Source organism: Chrysochloris asiatica, unplaced genomic scaffold (assembly GCF_000296735.1).
Source record: "Chrysochloris asiatica unplaced genomic scaffold, ChrAsi1.0 scaffold00004, whole genome shotgun sequence".
NCBI lineage: Eukaryota > Metazoa > Chordata > Mammalia > Afrosoricida > Chrysochloridae > Chrysochloris > Chrysochloris asiatica.
The window spans coordinates 16,515,934-16,536,836 of NW_006408522.1; the positions used below are offsets into that span (position 1 = coordinate 16,515,934).

A 20,903-nucleotide genomic window follows, 5' to 3' on the forward strand; every position below is an offset into this window, starting at 1 on the left:
AATATTTGGCTTTATCTTCTCAAGCTGATCTTTGAAATTTTCTGTTCAGCTCTTGGACCTCCTCATTTCTTCCATTTGCTTTAGCATCTGTATGCTGGAGAGCAAGTTTCAGTGTCTCTTCTGACATCCATTATGACCTTTTCCTTCTTATCTTCTTAATGACTTTTTGCTTTTTTTATGTGTGATGCTCTTGATGTCATCCCACAACTCTTCTGGTCTTCTGTCTTTATTGTTTAATGTATCAAATCTGTTCTTCAGAAGATGTCTAAATTCAGGTGGGATATATTCAAGGTCATATTTTGGCTCTTGTGGGCTCGTTTTCATTTTCTTCAGCTTCAGTTTGAATTCACATATGGGTAATTGATGGTCTGTTCCACAGTCTGCCCCTGGCCTTGTTTTCACTGATGATATGGAGCTCTTCCATCTTCTCTTTCCGCAGATGTAGTCAATATGATTTCTATGCATTCCACAGTCGTCTCTTATATGCTATCTAAAGCAGGTATTTGAAATGAACAAATCATTGATTTTGCAGAATTCTATCTTGTGTTTTCCAGTATCATTTCTATCACCAAGGCCATATTTTTGAACTACTGATCCTTCCTCTTTGCTCCTAGCCTTTGCATTCCAATCACCAGTAATGATTAATACATCTTGATTGCATGTTCAATCAATTTCATATTGAAAAAGTTGGTAGAATTATTTTATTTCATCTTCACTGGCTTTAGTTGTTGATGAGTAAATTTAAATAATACTGGTCTTCCCTGTAGGTGCATTGATATTATCTTGTCACATACAGCATTGTATCTCATGACTGATGTGGATATGTTCTTTTGACAATGACTGCAACACCATTTCTCTTCAATTTGTCATTCCTTGCATAGTAAACAATGTGGTTGTCAGATTCAAAATGGCCAATACCAGTCCATTTCATCTCACTAATTCCTAAGATATCGATGTTTATGCATTCCATTTCATTTTTGAGAACTTTCAGTATTCCCAGATTCATACTTCGTACATTCATGTTCTGATTGTCAGTGGATTTTCACAGCTGTTTCTCATCATTTTGACTTGTGCCCATCAGCAAATGGAGAATCCCTTAAGCTTTTCTCCCACAGGCTTTATTCCACTCACGTCATCACAGTCAACTCTATGACGAGGCAGGTCTTCCCCAGTAGCATTTTGAGTGCCTTCCAACCTGAGGGCTCATTTTCCTGCATTATATCTGGCAGTGTTTCTCTGCTATTCATAAAATTTTCAGTGACTATTTGGAATTAGTCCGCTACTCCTTCTTCCTAATCTGTCTTCGTCTGGGAGCTCATCTGAAACCTCTCCACCATGGGTGATGATGCTGGTATTAAAAATACCGGTGGCATAGCTTTTCAGAATCACACCAACTCACAAGCCACCACAGTACCACAAACTGACAGACGAGTGGTGGCACTACCCATTAGAGAGATGCAAATCAAAACAACAATTAGATACCATCTCACACCAGCAATAACAAACAATAATTTAAAAATTATAAGACAGTAAATGCTGTTGAGGATGCGGAGACACTGGGACTCTCCTACATTGTTGGTCAGATTGCGAAATGGTCCAACCACTCTGGAAAGCAATATGGCGCTTCCTCAGAAGGTTGGAAATAGAAATACCTTATGACCCAGAAATTCCTCTACTTGGTATTTACCTACAAGAAATACGAGCCATAATACAAGGAGATATATGCACACCAGCATTGAAAGCAGCACTATTTACAATAGCAAAAAGATGGAGACAGCCTAAGTGTCCATCAATTGAAGAATGGACAGACAAACTGTGTTTGTTTGTAGAATACTATGCTACCTTGAAGAATAACAAGGAAGCTGCAAGCCACTGCATAACATGGATGATCCTTGAGGACATAATGCTGATTGAAATTAGTCAATCACAAAAGGAGAGCTACTGCATGGGACCATTATTATAAAAGGGGAAGAAAAAAAACCCAAACTAAAAAGGGAAAAAAAATTATATATATATATTTGCTGATCACCAGGATGTATGGAATGAGAGGAGGGGAGAAGGAGGGAGGGGAATATAGAGCACAGGGTAGGGAATAGACACAGGATTGCTGGGATGTGGGGGAGGACACAGGAGGCAGTACACAAGAACGGGGAGAGGAATGGAAGAACAAGGCTGATGGGAGAACACTTAGGTTCACATGGGCTAAGTGGGACAGAGGTAAATGATGACATATGCACAACCTTGGAACAGCAGGGCTCAGGGATACAGGGATTGAGGCATGGTTTGAAGGGGTAAAAGAGGGGAATAATGTTAAGATGCTTGGCTGCCTTTTTTTAATGTTTTATTGTGAATTATGTGATAGTTTACATGGGAGAACATTAGTGTTACATTCATCCTATCATATATCATTTCATTGCCATGGTTATAATCCCCTCCATGCATCATCAGCCAACCAAAGGGTATACACTATAAGCCTGCCCCCAGGTCCTCAGCACACAGCCCCTCTACCTCTCTGTGTCTAAAGCCCCCAGCTGCTCCATCTTTCCACATCATTGTCTCTGCCTCCATCTCAGGCACCACTGTTTCTCTGGGTAGGGTCCTGCTCTCTGCTCTTCTCCCTTGATGGTCCCAGGGACCTCCACTCCTAGATTGCAAAGTTAATCACTCCCCTCCTTGCTACAAAATGTCTATCTTTACATTTCCAGCCCTCACAATCAATCCTGATAACAATTATCCACTATGGTATCACAAGAGGCCTATCCACATTTTATTTCATCAGCCCCGCCTAGACAGATTGGATACTAATCAGTGGAGATTCTACCTTCCTCCATTCCCTCTGGATCTAGGTTCCCTCTTGAAAGTTTGTAAGCTGGTCACTTCTTGCCTTTGTAGCTCCCCCTCCCCCCATTTTTGGGTAGCCAATGTCCAAGTTGCCCATCCCTGTCTACTCTGTGTATGGAGGGGGTGAGAATGATCCTTGCTATAAGGATTTGTTCCCTCTTTTGAGCTACTGCATTCATAGGTAGTAGGTCAAGTTCATCAAATTGTATCATATTACTCTTTTTCTCCTCTTCTTTCTTCTTTTGGTTGCGCTCTGATCATCCAGTCATTGAAGCCAGGTCCAGTGGGTTGGCTGTCTTTTGAATCTTGTTTTCCCTTGCCTACAGGGAGAAAGATGAGGCTTTCTGTTCCCATAAAGATTTACAGCATCGGAAACCCTGTACAGGGTCGCTGTGAGTCTGAACTGACTCCACGGCACATAACAACTACAACAACAACCATTGTAAAATAAATACTTAAAGGGGGGAGAAACGAATAGCCAGAATCATCACTATAGAAAGCTTGTAAGTCTGTCTTCAGCCTATAACTGATTGGAATACCTAAAATGGGGCAACAATGTGCCCAGTGAAGGAGGCTTCCTGTGGAGCCTTTACACTGCACAAGACCACAGGTGGAATCCAGAACCCCATCCGGAACTGACTGAGGTAGGAAATTTCCACTGAAAAGAACGAGTAGACCAGCTTGGAGCGGCTAGAAGAACAGAGGATACTCCATGAAAGAAAGACTGGCAGGAACAATCCAAAACAATAATGGCAGTCTGAACAAGTAAGCTGTTCACCCGGGAGCCATCAAGGCAAGTGCTCAGGACCCCTCAGAGCAAACCCTCTTCCAAGACTGAGACTCAAGGGGAATACATGAGCAGACATGTGATCTGGCTGGTGACCACGTTGGTCACCGATAAGGGGAAGAGGGGGAAAAAACAGCATTGATTGACATTGTGAGCTAAGCCCAATCACCTTCAATAGACCCCTGTGAACCTGGGTGGAGACCTGGATGGCCAGCAATATGGCAAGACCCAGGGACTGCTGGGCCCAGAGGCAGTGACATGGCCACAGAGGACTAGAGCAGAGAGTGAAGCATCCAGCTGATATGAAGTAAGGGGAGATGCACAAGAACACCTATACTTGCAGATAGTACCCACCTGACCTGGCTTCAATGGCTGGATGATCAGAACTCGACTAGAAGAAGAGAAGAGGGGGGCGGGAAGAGTAACCTGCTACAATTTGATGAACTTTACCTATGCTTACAGATGTACCAGCTCAAAAAAGGGAACAGATCTTAACAGCGAGGATCACTCCTACCCCCTCGGTACATTGGCTACCCAAATTGGGGGAGCTATAAAGGCAAGAAGTGACTGGCCTCCAAACAAGAGGGAGCCTAGTTCCAGACGGGGCGCGGGAAGGTAGAATCACCACTGAATGATTTCCAATCTTGTGGGACCAGGAACCATCAAGGCAAGTGCTCAGGACTGGCGAAAGGAAATGGGGATAAGACTCTTGTGGTACAATAGTGAATAATTGCCATCAAGTCTGACTGTGAGGGTAGGAAATATAGTGGTAGATGTTTTTTGACAAAAGGAGGAGAGGATTGATTTTGCAGCCCAGGAGCAGATGTCACTGGGACCATCAAGTGAGAAGCATGGAGAGCGGGACCCTACCCCAAGAGGCAGAGATGCCAGGTAAACAGAGATGATAATGCGGATAGATGGGGACACTGGACTCGACGATGGAGAAGGGCTGTGTGCTGTCGGCCTGGCGGTGGGCCTGTGTGGTGTACCCTTTGGTTATTTGACGATGCATGGAGTGGATTGTAACCATTGCAATGAAACAAAATACTATAGGATGAGTGTAAAGCTGATGTTCTCCCATGTAAACCTCACAATAAAAACTTAAAAACAAGCAAACAAAAAACAGCAATTAAAAAGGCAGAAGCTTAGTACAAAGACTTCAGAAATAGATAATATATTGAAAGGACAAAGTACAGGTAATCAGTGGAAGGACAAATCCGTAAACTTGGAGACATTTCTCAACGCTCATCTTCGAGAGGAACAATGTGAAAAAAGAATTAAAATTTTCTAAAAGCCTAGTATTTATGTGGGACACGATAAAGAGGAATAAGTTAACATGTCATTGGAGTTCCAGAACAGTAAGAGATAAAACCATAGAGAAAATTGTCCAAGGGTTGCTGGAAAAAAAAACTTTCCTAAAAATAGATGAGAAGATAGTCATTTAGGAGGTTAAACCCCAAATAGGAGTTCCAAACAGGTTTATAGTATGTTCCAAGACATATTATAATGAAACTTTTCAAAAACAAAACAAGGAAAAAATCCTGAAAGCAGCTCAGAAAAAATGAAAAGTTACCTACAAAGGAGAACAAGTAAGACTAAACTTGATTTCTCAGCAGAAACCATGCAGGCAAGAAGACAATGGAATGACACATGTAAACCTCTGCAAGAAGAAAATTGCCAACCAAAAGTCATACCCAGCAAAATTGGCTATATATATCATATGATGGAAAATTTCGGATGTTTCCAGATAAACAGAAGTTAAAAGAATTTGCAAAAACCAGACCAACCTTAGAAAAAATACTAAGGGGAGTTATTTGAATAGAGAACCAACACCAGCAGACAACAACTTGAAGCTAACATACATTACAATATCACCAGATTTTAAAGTATTCATAAAACAAACCTAAGAAGACTGAAAATAGGAAACCAAAGATGCTAGTTTGCAACAACATCCAAAGTATAAAGTAAAAAAGGGGAATAATAATGTCGTTACAGAACTTCCCAATGAAGGGAAAATCAAGTAGATTTCAAGAAAATAAAAAAACCCTAGCTATAACCCTAAAACTAGACCAAGCCTTATTTGTAGCCATAGCCCAGTCCCTAACATTAGACCTGGCCCTAACCATAACGCTAACACTAAATGAAGTCCTAGGCCTTGCCTACACCTAGCCATAGTCCAACTCAAACTCCTTATTCCTACCCACCCCCACTCACATCCACACCCACACCCACAGCCCAAAGTTAAAAAAAAAAAAAAAAAAAAGTAAAGTCCTTTAATCATTTTTTGATAGTTATTTGTCTTTGTGCTAAGTTGTAAACATTCGTTATGTATTCTATTAAACCTTTGCCAAATATATGATTTCTAGAAATCTTCTATTATTCTGTAGATTATTGTGTCACTTTTTCCCCCTAAGTTTTTTTTACTGTGAATTAATGAAGTTTTACATTTTTTCACTTTATTTAGCTTGTCCTTTCATCCACAAAAGTTTTGTATTTTGTTGAAATTCAATTTTATCTGTTTTTTCTTTTGTTGTATATAAGAGAACACCTGTTCTTGGGAAAGCAGAAAGTTTTGTTACCTACACAAATAATTACTTTATAGCATTCCACTCTTTTTGCAAGTAAATTCTTCTAAGAATATCTTCTCCATTATTCACTAACTTTGTCCTGTACCTGTAAAGGCCTGTGATCCATCCACACACTGATAGTGGCAAATCTGGGACAGAATTTGTTCATCTTCTCTAATGAAGCATAAATTCGCCTAGACTTCATTCTTTCTACGTTTACTTATAAGTATCTCTTTACTGATAATCTGCGAAGGCATCTGTACTTTCTGATGTAGAATCTGAGAAGCGGCTGTTAGACCACAAGTAAGGTTCTTTTAAAAATATTCTGGATGGTTTCTTAGAGGGGAGGCAAACCACTGTATTCTCTGGAATCTGGATTCCTTCAAAGCGCAGAAACATGAACACTAAAGACAAGTTTTGCTTAGAGTGAGAAGAATTATCTCTAGTGAAAATATCAACACATCAAGATTTATCTCTGCTTTGGAAACACATAAGCCTAAAAATAATCTCTAAAATTTCCCTACCTTTTATGCATCAAATACACCATTTCTTTTTTCTCTTTCCTTTCTCATTCTGCTCCATTTGTAATCAACCTTATTTGATTACAAATACAGAAAAGTACGTATCTCTGTATCCAATAAATACCTAGTTTTTTCTATAGATTTGAGGGTCACCATGGCCAATGGGCATAACATAGTCCACAAAGACAATGTTTTGCATCCTACTTTGGTGTGTAGCAACTGAGAACCTAACAGCTCATGAGTGGCTATCTAAGGTGCAGCTATATGGTCTTTCCCTATCTGGAGGAAAGAAGAGTGATAAAAATTGAAGGAACTTGGAAACAATTAATCCAATGGACTGATGGAACACGTGAGCATTAGTCTCCGTGACCCTGAAGAGCTACATTGTGCTGGCCACTTCTATCAACTGTTCTGAAAGGGATCACATGAAAACATCTTGGGTAGAGTGGGAGAAAATGTGGAGTAAATCTCAAAATCATGAAAAGACCAGGCTTACTGGTCAGATAGAGACTGGTAGAGCTCTGAGAATGTGACCCATGGTCACCCTTCAAGTCTGGAACTTAACTCACTCCCATGGCTCAATTTTCAGTCAAGCAATAAATAGGTATACTTGTTAAGTGCCATCAAATCGGTTCTGACCTGTAGTGACCCTGTGTAGGGTTTCTGAGGAGCAGCTGGTGACTTTGAACTTGCAACCTTGTGGTTCAAACTTACCTTGCAATTCAGAGCATTATCCTGCAGCACCACATCAGGATTTCAACATTAGTGAGGTGCACACACCATAGAATGGTCAACCATTGGAGATCAAAAGTGCAACATTTACCTAAGGACAAAATTCAGAAGATTTGGGAAAGAGGAAAGAATGGAAACTTAGGGAAGAAGTGGAATAAGTGATGTTAACATTGAGGGAATTGAAATTGAGAAGAAACAAGTGTATTATTAGATGACCTGCTTTATAAAACTTCCCTCAATTCACAATAAAAAGCTTAGGGGGCACAAAAAGAAGAAGAACCTAGTCTTTGTTTTCTTTTAAATGGCTCTAGAATCTCTCCTTTCACACTCAGTTCTGTCATTCCCATTAAAACAACTTGTTGTTGGGCTTTTGACTTGAGTTTTTCTGCAATCTGTCTTGTTTGGTAGTATCTCCTGATTAGTTTTTCCAAGACATTATTCCTAGTAGTCTTTTGCTAAAAAATCTTCAGTGACACCTTAATTTGTATCATGGTATAAATCCACTTCATTTCTACTTTACAACTGCTTTCCCATAAACCCCTGCTCTAAATTATGGCCATTTCTGCACAGTCCTTTGGGCATAGGGTATCTATTTCTTCTGTGCTCACCTTCATAGTATTCCTTTCACTGGGGGTGTCCTAACTGACCCCCATCTAAACCCAGTGAGTAGTCTCCAAAAGTCCATTCAAAACCAATCCCTGTAATTGGTCTTTACCTAACTAAACCATATTTATTGATTTGTTTTCCTCCTCTAAACTGTAGTAACATAACATTTGAAGTTTGTATCACACAGTTTAATATACAATAATAAGCAGTTATTAGTTATTTTTATTTGTTAATTTTTCTCTCCAAACAAATGGTTTTATGAAAAACTGTTCAGAATTTCATTCTAGGAAAGACTTGACTCCTTGAGGTGGGGATCTGCCCAGTGGTTTTTCTAAATTATTCCCTAAATTATCTTTGTGCTAATTAAATTGACTAGCTCAATGGTTAAGTGGTAGACTGCTAACTAAAACTCGAAGGTCAAATATTTGAACCCACTAGCTGTTCCAAAGGAAAAAGATGTAGCAGTCTACATTGGCTGATTTACAGTCTTGGAAACCCTGTGAGGCACTTCTGTTGTGTCTGGAATTGACTCAATGACAGCAGGAATGGAAGTTAAGTTGGGATTGGTCATGGGTCTGGACAGGAATTGAAGTCTGATGAGCAATATCTGTTGTTGTTAAATACCATCAAGTCAGTTCCAACTCACAGTGACCCTTCATGGGGTTTCCTAGGAGCAGCTAGTGAGTTTGAATCGTCAGACCTGCTGTTAGCAGTCCAGTGTTTACCTGACAGTACACACTGTGGCTCAAATATTTTTTTGTTGCTGTTGTTGTTAAGTGCCTTCAAGTTGATTCCAACTCGTAGCGACCCTATATAGGGTTTCCGAGGCTTTAAATCTTTGTGGGAGCAAAAAGCATCATTTTTTGCCAGTGAGCAGCTAGTGGACTTGAACCATAGACCTTGTGGTTTGCAGTCCAGTGTTTATCGTATGGAGCCACCACACTCCCCAAGTAATATGTCACATAATGTTGTTTTCAAATATAGTTGTCTTATATTCTGAATTTGTCCAACTTTATATTATAGCTATTTCTGCATTTGAAGTTCAGCCAATTTCTACTGAGGTTCATGAAGGTGGAGTTGCTAGATTTTCATGCAAGATTTCATCAAACCCTCCTGCAGTCATAACATGGGAATTAAATCGGACAACTCTACCTATAGCTCTGGACAGGTAAATATAATTTTTGTCTCTGGGAATGGTATATAAGTAGTGATAAAGACCTCATGATACTGTATGAGGGAAGAGCTTTATAAAGCTCATCTTATTATAGGGTAGTCATAATAGTTGCTTAAGCCATTACAAATTTAAGCAAAGAAGTAGATCATCAGTCTCGGCACTATCTGGGTCCTAGTGTTTCAGATTCGAATCAGAATTCAAATAGCCTTTCCTCTATTGCTTTGTTTGTTTTCTCAATCATTTGTTTCACCAGTAGGACCACTTGGCGAACAGGGTTTTAAGAAGCTAAATTGCACCTTCATTAGTGGGAATAGTAATGCTGATGTAAGGGTGTCTCCCCTGTAAACCCTAGTAGTTGTCTACTCCTATCTCTGCCTTTCATTTCTAAACCCCCTGCCTCTATCAGTCATGTATGCACAACATGCTATGAGCATGGTAATCAGAAACTTAGTAGCAACTTTAAAAAGTTATATTCCTGTCATAATGAGTAGAATTCCTGTAGATAGGCAAAAATCATTGGATGAAATGATAGAGCCTTGGTCTAGAAGTTAATCAGGCACTGGCTTGTTTTTCTTTTTCTTTTTTTAAAGAAAAAACAAAAGCATATATAGAAGAATATGTCAATATCAACAGGAAAGAAATTGGATATTTGAAAAAATCATACTAAGCTGTGCTCCAACAATTAATCACATGTAAGCTAGAGTGTCAAATGAGATTCTAAAATAGACTGACTGATCTTATAAACTACAAACTGCATAATTATTTGTTTTAGAGAGCTGTAGAAATTGAAATAAAAGTAATAGAATCAAGCAAATAACTTAGATCTTAAAAGTATTACATCTAGTACCTTTGAAAGCTGAGTGTATTAATTCATGTTATAGCATGTATTTTAAATTAATATAATTTACTATAGAAAGTTTTGATTTTATTGCTTCTCCTAACAGGATAACTGCCCTACCAACAGGGGTATTGCAGATCTATGATGTTGGTCAAAACGATGCTGGGAATTACCGCTGTGTTGCTGGTACTGTATCCCACAGACGTAAAAGTATGGAGGCCTCATTAACAGTGATTCCAGGTACCACAAAGGAGTTTCTTTTTCAGTTTTTGTTATTCTTTATTGACCCATCTGTATTTTTCTTTCTCCTTTGGCTGTAATAGTATACCACAAAGTTAATATTTTAATTTCATTTAAATTATTGTTATCTATCCTGGTGTGGCGCTGTGGGCTAGTGTGCCAGACTGCAAAGCCGTTTGAACTGCAAGGTCAGTGGTTCAAGCTCACCAGCTGCTCCTTGGAAACCCTATACAGGGTCACTATGGGTTGGATCTGACTTGATGGCACTTAACAATAACAGCAACAACATTTGGAAAATAGTTATCTTTATTAAGAAGACTCTTGTTTCATAGCTAACTTGTTATATATTATGTCCACATTTTTAATTATGGTTGAACGTTTGTTTAATAAATATTTCTATTTTATTTTTTAAAATAAAAAAAAGTATAAGAGATAGCTTATCATCTTATTTACATAATAGTTGTCTATTGTCAATAGACCAGTTTGTTATTTTAAGAAACATCATTATTTCTTTTGGTAAAAACAATACGTGCTTGTTATGAAGAACTTAAACAATACAGAAGCTCAAAAATACTAGCCTCAATCACAGCATCCAGAAATTATTATTACTAACATTAAGTGAACATTAGCTATTTTATCATTTATGAATAGCTAGAAGGAAAGCTAGTTAGATAAGTGGATATAAAGAGAGAAATACGTGTTTTTATTAAAATGTGATCATTTATAGATGTTAGCTTTTATTTTAAAGCAAATTTAAATTAACTTGAACACAGTGGAAGAAAACTTTAAATAAAATCACTGTTGAGCTTCCCACATGTTTATTATTAATGAGTTATTATTTCCTAAAAGATATTTAAAAGTAAAAAAAAAAAAGAAAATATAAAAGGTAAGGTTATATTTTTAATGATACATTTTTATTTTAAGTAGTATCTGATATTAAAAATAAAGATAAAAGTACTATCATGCATTTTTCCTTCTCTGTCATGGTGCCCCTGAGAGTATGGTTTTGAGCTGAACTACTCGTTGTCTTAAGATGTTTGATAATATCTAAGAAGGTTTCAGCATTTTTCCCACTGTGTGCACCACCACATTCACAGTGATGTTTGCAAGAAAAGTAAATACTCATGTACAAATATCCTCTTTCACACTCTTGTGTATCTGTAAAACATATAAATGTGTGTGTATATATACATACATATGTATATATATACACACACATACATATACATGCATGCATGTATACACACGTTCTGCTCTTCTTCCCAGAAACATTCAGCATGTTTCTCTGTCCATGTGTCTACCCACAGAGTATCATTGTCTTAGGTTGTGTCTTTATCACTATTTACCACTATCTCCTGTGTCTTCACCTGTTTTCACCTTTCATGTATATTGCCCTCCCTGTCACCCAAGTTAACAATGGGTTTCAACCACTGGCCTTGCAGTTCAAATTGACCTTGTGCTTATCCTAAAACACCGCACTATTAAATGAATGTTTGAATCTTAATTAAACATGAATGATAACTATAGTTATTTTCGTTGTTTTGATAATTTTATTTTAAAATACTGTCTCCTTTATCTGACTCTGCTCTATACAGCTAAGGAGTCTAAACCCTTCCACACACCTGCCATTATAGCAGGTCCACAGAACATAACAACCTCTCTTCATCAGACTGTTGTTTTGGAATGCATGGCCACAGGAAATCCCAAACCAATCATTTCTTGGAGCCGTCTTGGTAAGTCTTCTCAGAAAAAAAAAAAATCTTAAAAGGTACTTTTCTTAAATTTTTTTTTGTTTATTCTAGTGAGACCTGGAAAATGTTTATTTTACATACAAAGCACCTGTTGAACAACTCAGTAGCTTTTAGCTTTTTGACATTACATGGTGTAAGAAGAGTTTCAATGTGGAAAATTACCTAGTTTTCATGATTATATTGATTAGACGTAAAAATTGAGATCATATGTTATTACATTGTTTTAACTGAAATATTCTCTTTGCAATAGATCACAAGTCCATTGATGTCTTTAATACTCGGGTGCTTGGAAATGGTAATCTCATGATAGCTGATGTCAGGCTGCAACATGCTGGAGTATATGTTTGTCGCGCTACTACCCCGGGCACTCGTAACTTCACAGTTGCCATGGCGACTTTAACTGTATTAGGTATGTTTTCTTTCTTTCTGCCATCAGGTGAATCTTGCTGTGATATGAAGGATTTGTAACCCCAAAATGAATTTTAGGTGAAAATTAAAGCACTATGTTAAAATATAACTATAGATTCCTCTTGTCATCATCCTATCTGCCTGCATACCAGTATGTTCCTTACTAAATGAGCTTCCCTTTTATCTACTGTTTACCTGGTGTGGTGCTGTGCGTTAATGCGCTGGACTACAAAGTCAATATGAACTGCAAGGTCGGCGGTTCAGGCTCACCAGCTGCTACTTGGAAACCCTATACAGGATTGCTATGGATCAAATTTGACTCACTTAATAACAATAACAACCCATATACAAATGCATATATCCAATCTTAAACTTACCAATCTTAAACTTCTGATTTATTGATTGTCTATATGTATTCACAAGTGGTTATAAATTGGGCTTAGTTAAGTAAGATTTATTAGTGTGTTTATATAGATGGTCTCAGCAGTAGAGGCCTAGGGGGAGTGGATATCTAACAAAACAAGGCAGAGAAGAGGTATCTAGGTAGACATACATAGTAAACAGGAAAATCAGAGTACCTGTGATCTTCTGGTCTGGGACTTGTGCCATTTGTTGTACTGATCCTTGACTCTGTATCATTCCTATTGGGAACTCAGAAATAAATATTTTTCTTTTGTTTCCTTAAAATATAGCTCCTCCTTCATTTGTTGAGTGGCCAGAAAGTTTAACAAGGCCTCGAGCTGGTACTGCTCGGTTTGTATGTCAAGCAGAAGGAATCCCTTCACCCAAAATGTCATGGTTAAAAAATGGAAGGAAGATACATTCAAATGGGAGAATTAAAATGTACAACAGGTGGGTTGTGTCATTTTGTTATTATTTTACATAAAGTATAATGGTCTTAGGAATTTTTAAGTGAAATTGTTATGGTACTAATGCAAATACCCCAATTATCTTAGTTGTTGTTGTTGTTAAGTGCCATCGAGTCGGTTCCGACCCATAGCAACCCTGTACAGGGTTTCTGAGGCTGTAAATCTTTACGGGAGCAGAACGCCTCATCTTTCTCCCGCAGAGCGGCTGGTAGTTTCGAACTGCTGGCCTTAAGGTTTGCAGCCTGATTCGTAACCACTACACTACCAGAGCTCTTGGTAGATAAAACTAAAATAGAATAGATAACTTAAAATTTATAACATTAGCTTATAAATTATTTTGTTGTTTTCAAATGGATCATAGAAGTTGTAGACTGTATTGAAGTGAATATTGACCAGTTCCTCAAACCTAAGTTCTAGTCTTGGTAAGTCATTAAGTCACCATGTTGTGAAGTGCCGTTGAGTCACTTCTGACTCATAGCAAGCTATACAGGGTTTGCGAGGAGTGACTGATGGGTTTGAACCACCAACCTTGCATTTCATATCGACTTTGCAATTCAGTGCTTTATTCTACAGTGCCACACCAGAATTCCATAAAATGAGGAAATAGGAAGAAAATAGTTGATTCTCTAAGAAACCTTCTATAATTCAAACAATGGTTTTGAGGACTATTGTTACGGCATTAAGTATGAATTTTCTTATAAACATTCTCATTTATGTTGATTGAACAAGACTTTAAAATTTTTGTTGACCCTAATTTTATGTGTAAATTGTAATATATAAGTTACGTGCTGTTACAAAGCACTATACTTTCCTTAAAAAGCCAACATGTTAAAAAGAGCTTAAACTGTCACCTGTAGGAGGATGTTGTTGTTATTAGGTGCCATCGAGTCGGTACCAACTCTTAGCGACCCTGTGCACAACAGAACGGAACACTGCCCCGTCCTGGGTATTTGGTCATCACAAATAACTGACGCTTGGTATGTTGTTGTTGTTGTTGTTGTTAAATGCCGTTGAGTCGGCTCCAACCCACAGCGACTCTGTATAGAGTTTCCAGGGAGTGACTGGCGAGCTTGAACTACCAACCTTGCAGTCCAGCACATCAACCTATAGCACCACACCCGGTCTCTTACGTAGACTCCAAAAAATTGTTGAATTATTTTAAATAATTAATATAGGATATTTTTCATTTGGGGCTAATTATAGTTTTTGTTCTCAGTGATTTTTGTCATTTAAAATAGGAGCGTATTTAACAGTAAACCCAAACCAAACCCATTGCCATCAGTCAATTCTGACTCATAGCAACCCTATATAGGATTTCTGAGGCTGAAAATCTTTACAGTCCTGGTATGGCACTGAAGGTTAATGAGCCAGACTGAAAAGCCGTTTGAACTGCAAGGCTGGTGGTTCAAGCTCACCAGCTGCTCCTCGGAAACCTTACACAGGATCACTAAGGGTCAGAACCGACTCAACCGCACTTCACAACAACAACAACAAATCTTTACAGGAGCAGAAAGCTTCCTCCTAGTCCTAAAGAGCAGCTAGCTGGTAGATTTGAACTGCTGGTCTTACACTTAACAGTAGCTAAGCTTACTTAAGTGTTATTCTTAGAATGCTTCATAGAATTTTCTTTCTTTCTTTCTTCAGTAAATTGGTAATAAACCAGATTATTCCTGAAGATGATGCTATTTATCAGTGCATGGCTGAGAATAGCCAAGGATCTATTTTATCTAGAGCCAGACTGACAGTAGTAATGTCAGAAGACAGACCCAGTGCTCCCTATAACGTGCACGCTGAAACCATGTCAAGTTCAGCCATCCTTTTAGCCTGGGAGAGGCCACTTTATAATTCAGACAAAGTCATCGCTTATTCTGTGCACTACATGAAAGCAGAAGGTAAGCAGTTTCCAGGTTCTTTATTTTTAAGTACCACTTGCTGTCAAGGATTTGTCTTCAGTATAAATGATATCTGACAAAGATATTTTTGAAATTCTGTGACATTTATCTCTTAATTTATCACCTGTGTATTCATGTTTTAGAGTAAACTTTGTATTATTGTATACCTTATATGTATACTTATAGTTCAAGATTTTTCTGCTTTTACAAATGAACACCTGCTTGAAACTACAAAGTGGTGTTACTGAAGAAGTAATGCCAAACAAGATATGTATTATTTAAAATGTAATATACCAATTTAAGTATGTCATTACAGAGAACAGTGGTGTAACTAAGTTTAGTAAAATAATAAACTATAGTTATCGTAGAATTTTATATTTAAGTGGGAAAATAAACATTGCCAAACCTGCATATTTTGAATGTTATTGGAAACTAATGTAGAACTCTTTGAAAATTGAACTGAATGCTTTTTTATTGATAGCTTATATTTCTTACATAAAAGTAGAAATCAGATCTGTCTTACAATTTTCATTCCAGGTTATTGGTTCCATTTTTAGAATCCAATTTATCTCCTTATATTTTGTTTTAGAATGAAATCTTAGAAGAAAAACAAATACCACCTCTAAGTCCTAGGTATTTTTCTCTTTATCTCTCATAGAAACCATAGTAGAGGTTTACTAAGTTTAGTTCTGCATGCAAACAGCCTAGCTTATATGCAGTATACGGTAAAAACAAACATCCAAAGAATGATTATACTATAAAACTGACTGAAGAAACAGGTGGTTTGTTGTTGCCTGTTTTTTGCACTTTGAAGTAGTCTTTTGAAAAGGAATATTTTGAATTTCAATAAGGGGTCATGGGAGCCAGAAGAATGCAAGTCTGATAACTGAGCATGGTGGACTATGGTAATTCCCTTCTTAGTGATTTAAGAAGGTAAAAGGAATGCTGGTTTTGGTGGAAACCACTCTTGTTCCCTATTATGGTTGTTTCATTAGAGCCTCCACATGTGACTCAGTGGTCTATTCAGGCACAGAACAAGCCTTTTTAATTCGAACTCAAGGACCTTGTTTGGTAGGTCAGAAATCGTACTATGCAGTTCCTAATTAACAAGCCATTAGCCAGTCTGTTGTGAAATGCCTGTAATCTTGTCTAATTAAAATGCTATCAAGTTAATTCAGAAATGTGGGAAAACTTAATAGTGGAATTTGCCTTCTGTTTTGTTTATCAATCCAGTTGTGAAAAGGGGCTCTGTCCTGAGAGAGTTTTGATTAAGTTGACATGCATTTACTGTGAATTGTTAGCAAAGCACAGTAGCTGCCAATGCTCTTGTTCCACTTTACAGGTTCTCTCTGTAGGAATTAAATCCCACAAAGACAAATCCTCTTCTGTACCTTGCCATGCATATTTTATTAAGAATTGCTGAGATTTCCCCCCCCCCACCCCCATTTAAAAAAGAAAAGCTCATTGTGGGATGAAGCATTTTGCAGTACATTCTGTGCCTCCCAGTTCTTTTGCTTTCAATGTAAATAAAAGAACAACTTCTGTCCGTCAAATTTAATAGAATCTCTGGGGGCAAAATGAGATCTTTTGCAGGACAACTTTTGGTTTGGTTTGTTTTTGTAGAGAGTTGTGCCATTACATTCCCTACTTTCTCTCCATTTATGTTTAAAAGAAAAAAAAAAATAAGTCATGAGTTTAAGCAAGTAAAATTTACACTGTTATGAATTACAGTATTCCATTGTGGATAGATTATACCTCATTGTAAAGAAAACAAAAATCCTCACAACTTTACCCAGTAAATAACATCATGATAAACAGAGGAAAGATAGACGTTGTCAAAGACTTCATTTAACTCAGATCCACAATTAACACTCATGGAAGCAGCAGTCAAATTTTAGTCAATCCCTAGGCAAATCTGCTATAAAAGACCTCTTTAACATGTTAAAGAACACAGATGCCACTTTGAGGACTAAGGTATACCTGACCTAAGTCACCTTATATGCATGAGAAAACTGGATAATAAATAGATGAGACCTAAGAAGAATCAGTACATTTGATATGGCACTGACGAAGAATATTGAATATCCCATGGACTTCCAGAAGAACGAACAAATCTGTTTTGGAAGAAGTATGGTCAGATTGCTCCTTTGAAGGGGCAATTGAGAGATTCAGTCTCTTGTACTTTAGATTTGTTATCAAGAAGGACCAGTCCCTGGAGAAGATTATCATGCCTGGTAAAGTGAAGGGTCAACAGAAAAGAGGAAGACAACCCTCAACAAGATAGACTGGCATAGTGACACCACTGGCCTTAAACGTAACAACTATGTGAATGGCACAGACAGCATTTTGTTCATTGTACATAGGGTCTCTAAGAGTCAGAACCTACGTACCAATAACTGAAAACAACAATCGTGTTGCTGCTATGTCTATCGACTACATGATAAATGAGGTTTAAAGATTATTTCTCAGATAAATTTAGTTAGGAAAACTATAAATTACTTATTTGTGGCAAGACATGGTTACTTTTAGAAAACAAAAACTCCATTTGATTGTTTGTTTGTTTATTTGTTTTGAGCCCTGGTGTGGTACTGTAGGATAAGCACTGAACTGCTAACTGCAAGGTCAGCAGTTCAAACCCACCACTGGTTCTAAGAAACCCTATGCAGGGTCAATATGAGTCGGAACCGACTCCATGGTACACAACAGCCACAACATTTGCATTTTTAAAGAATCACTCAAGGTAAAAACCCCTATGGGTCAGTTGTGCCAGTCACGTAGGGTCTCTGTGAGTTGGAATTGACTCTGTGGCAACAACAGCTCCAATAAAAGTAACAGGTCAGTGTTAGACACAAAAGACCAGTGTTTCACAGTAAGGAAAGATGGTCTTTTAAATTTTATTTTAAATCGTTATAATTTGTGATTGTTTAATCTAGGCTTAAATAATGAAGAGTACCAAGTAGTCATCGGCAATGACACAACTCATTATATTATTGATGACTTAGAACCTGCCAGCAATTATACTTTCTACATCGTGGCATATATGCCAATGGGAGCCAGTCAGATGTCTGCACATGTGACTCAGAATACTCTAGAGGATGGTAAGAAAACATGATTCTAGACCATTTAAGTATGAACATCTGTATGTTTAATCATTTTTCAATACAGAAGTGTGTTTTAAATTAGAGAAACTATCCCGTTTATTTAAAAACAGATGTATTTTCTACAGCAGAGTAATTTCAAGCCATTTCAAATCAGATTCTGTGTTTTCACAGTAGCGTAAGAAGGATAAAGAACACTTTTATTTGTAATTCACAGTATAAATTTTGATAATGAAATTCTTATATTGTCATTGTATTTTTCCCCCAGAGGTTTCCAGTTTAAATTGTAAAGACATTGGAAATATTTTAATAGATAGAACAAAATGTTAGATTCTCTAATCATGAATGAATGGAATTAATTTACATACTGACTGTTCATACTGATTCTTCCAAAAGTCTAGCCATTAGAGGTTTTGAACTTCTGAAACTGGGGGTTTATGATGTTTGAGTATCTATTGATTTAAAAAGAATTCTAAGGAAATCACATAGCAATTTGGATTTTTTTTTTTTTTTTTTTAGATTCATTATGGTTATTTTACTTAATGAGGAAATTATTACTTGTTCAATTTCTCCCATGACCACAGGTTAGAAATTGAGTTGTCCTTTCGAGGGCAGTACTTCATATACTTTTATAAATGGTGGGACAATCTATTCCTTAAGAGACTTTAAAGAACTGATTCTTCCCCGTCAGACTCTTCTTACATTGTAAAAATGGGGGAATCTCACTTTTTAGGGGGTCTAGAAGACCCATATTTGTGTTCTACATAAAAATGGGATTAACATATGCTTAAATATACTATTCTCTCTTCACAGTTGTTTTCGTATAGTTGGGAAATGGTCTGCCTTTTAGTTTTCAAAACACCCTTTTTTTTTTTTTTTAATGGTTCCAGGTCTTTTACTTAGATCTCTATTGTGCCATTTATTTGGCTATTAATAAATTCCAAGTTTGACTCAATTTTTTTTTTTAATTACCAGTTCTCCAAATATCAAATTTTAAATTTTAGTTTTTAAAGTCTGCTTCATTTTCAAGTGAGCCATAGTGATAACTTTGGTTATCTTATTCAGACCTGCCAGCTGCTCCTTCGAAACCTTGTACAGGGTCACTGTGGGTCAGAACCAGCTGCTCCTCAGAAACCTTGTACAGGGTCGCTGTGGGTTCGAACTAACTCGACAACACTCAGCAACAGCAACAATCTGTCTGTCAAGGAGCCCTGGTAACATAGTGTATTATGAGCTGGGTTGCTAAACTGCTAGGTCAGTACTAGTTCGAATCTACCAGTATTTCCTCAGAGGAAAGATGAGGCTTTTTGCTCCCATAAAGATTTACAACCTCAGAAACCCTATACCGAGTCGCTGTGAGTAGGAACCAATTCAGCAACACACAGCCACCACCAATATGTTATCTAAGAAGAAACAAGTTGATAGGTTTTTTTTTTTTTTTATGTGAGGTGTATCCACCTCTACATCTCTGAAAAAAGTGTAAGGATAGCAAGGTCCGCATGAAAACTGGCCAGTTCCAGCAGAGTTAAGATGTCAGTGTCTTTTCCTCCTTCAACCCTTTCCTGGTGTGGTGCTGTAGGATCAGCACTGGACTGCTAACCACAAAATCGGCAGTTCAAACCCACCAGCTGCTCCTCAGAAACCCTTTACAGGGTCTTTATGAGTAATAATTAATTCGATGGTACTTAACAATAACAAATCCTTTCCTTACTCTGCAGTTTTCTTTTTTAAATAAAGCTTCATTGTGTTCTGTATGACATACAAACCTTCTGATAAGCTTTTCAGATGTTTACATCATCTCTCCCTTTTCCTAAGCCCATATTTTTCAAACTGATATGTGTGGGTTTACTGGAGTGCACCGTTGTATACCACCAATTCAGCTAACATTTGTGGAGCGTTTATTTAACGGCTTTTCTAAACACCTCGCCTGAATCATCCCATTTCATCCTTACGTAACCCTATGAAAAAAACCACATCATTTTACAAGAAGCAGTACAGTGCAGGAGAGCACAGGCTGTCTAGTCTCTGTACATTTACCTTTTCACTTTCTAGCTGTGTGGCCTTGGGTAAACTGCTTAACTTCTTTATACCTCTGTTTCTTCAGCTATAAAATAGAAATAATATTGATACATCCCTCATTAGATTTTTTTTTTTCTTTTAGTTGCAGTTCCCTAATGTAAGAACACCTCGTTAGGTTTTGTGGAAATGAGTTCATAAACATGACAAACCCAGAAGTGCTTAATACATTTTTTTTCTTATCTACTCATTGTTTCATTTATTCAGCAAAATGTATTCAATACCTGCTGTGTGCTACTCAATATTTAGTAGTGAACAAAACAGACAAAAAAAACATTTCCCTGACCTTGTGGAGCTTATATCTAGTATGGGAGGAGATGAAGAAATAACCTAAAAGATAAACAGTAAATCATATACTATGTTAGACAGTGAGAAGTGCTGAGGAGAAGGAAAAATCAGGAAGGAGATGATACAGCCATTAGGTGGCACTTACTTAGTAGGTCACATTGTATGAAGACCTGAAGGAAATGAAGCTGAGGGAGCTGGCGAGGCAGATGGCTGAG

At 37.5% G+C, this 20,903-nt stretch overlaps 1 protein-coding gene across 1 annotated transcript in view; it reads left to right on the forward strand.

Annotated features, from left to right (window-relative positions):
• The window catches only part of PRTG (protogenin), a 175,985-nt gene that overhangs the window by 83,000 nt on the left and 72,082 nt on the right, over positions 1-20,903 (forward strand). Inside the window, exons 3-9 of the mRNA XM_006831624.1 lie at positions 9,078-9,222; positions 10,173-10,306; positions 11,902-12,039; positions 12,308-12,466; positions 13,158-13,317; positions 14,979-15,226; positions 18,160-18,324. Coding sequence (XP_006831687.1) covers positions 9,078-9,222; positions 10,173-10,306; positions 11,902-12,039; positions 12,308-12,466; positions 13,158-13,317; positions 14,979-15,226; positions 18,160-18,324 — 1,149 coding nt within the window. The remainder of the gene's footprint in view (positions 1-9,077; positions 9,223-10,172; positions 10,307-11,901; positions 12,040-12,307; positions 12,467-13,157; positions 13,318-14,978; positions 15,227-18,159; positions 18,325-20,903) is intronic.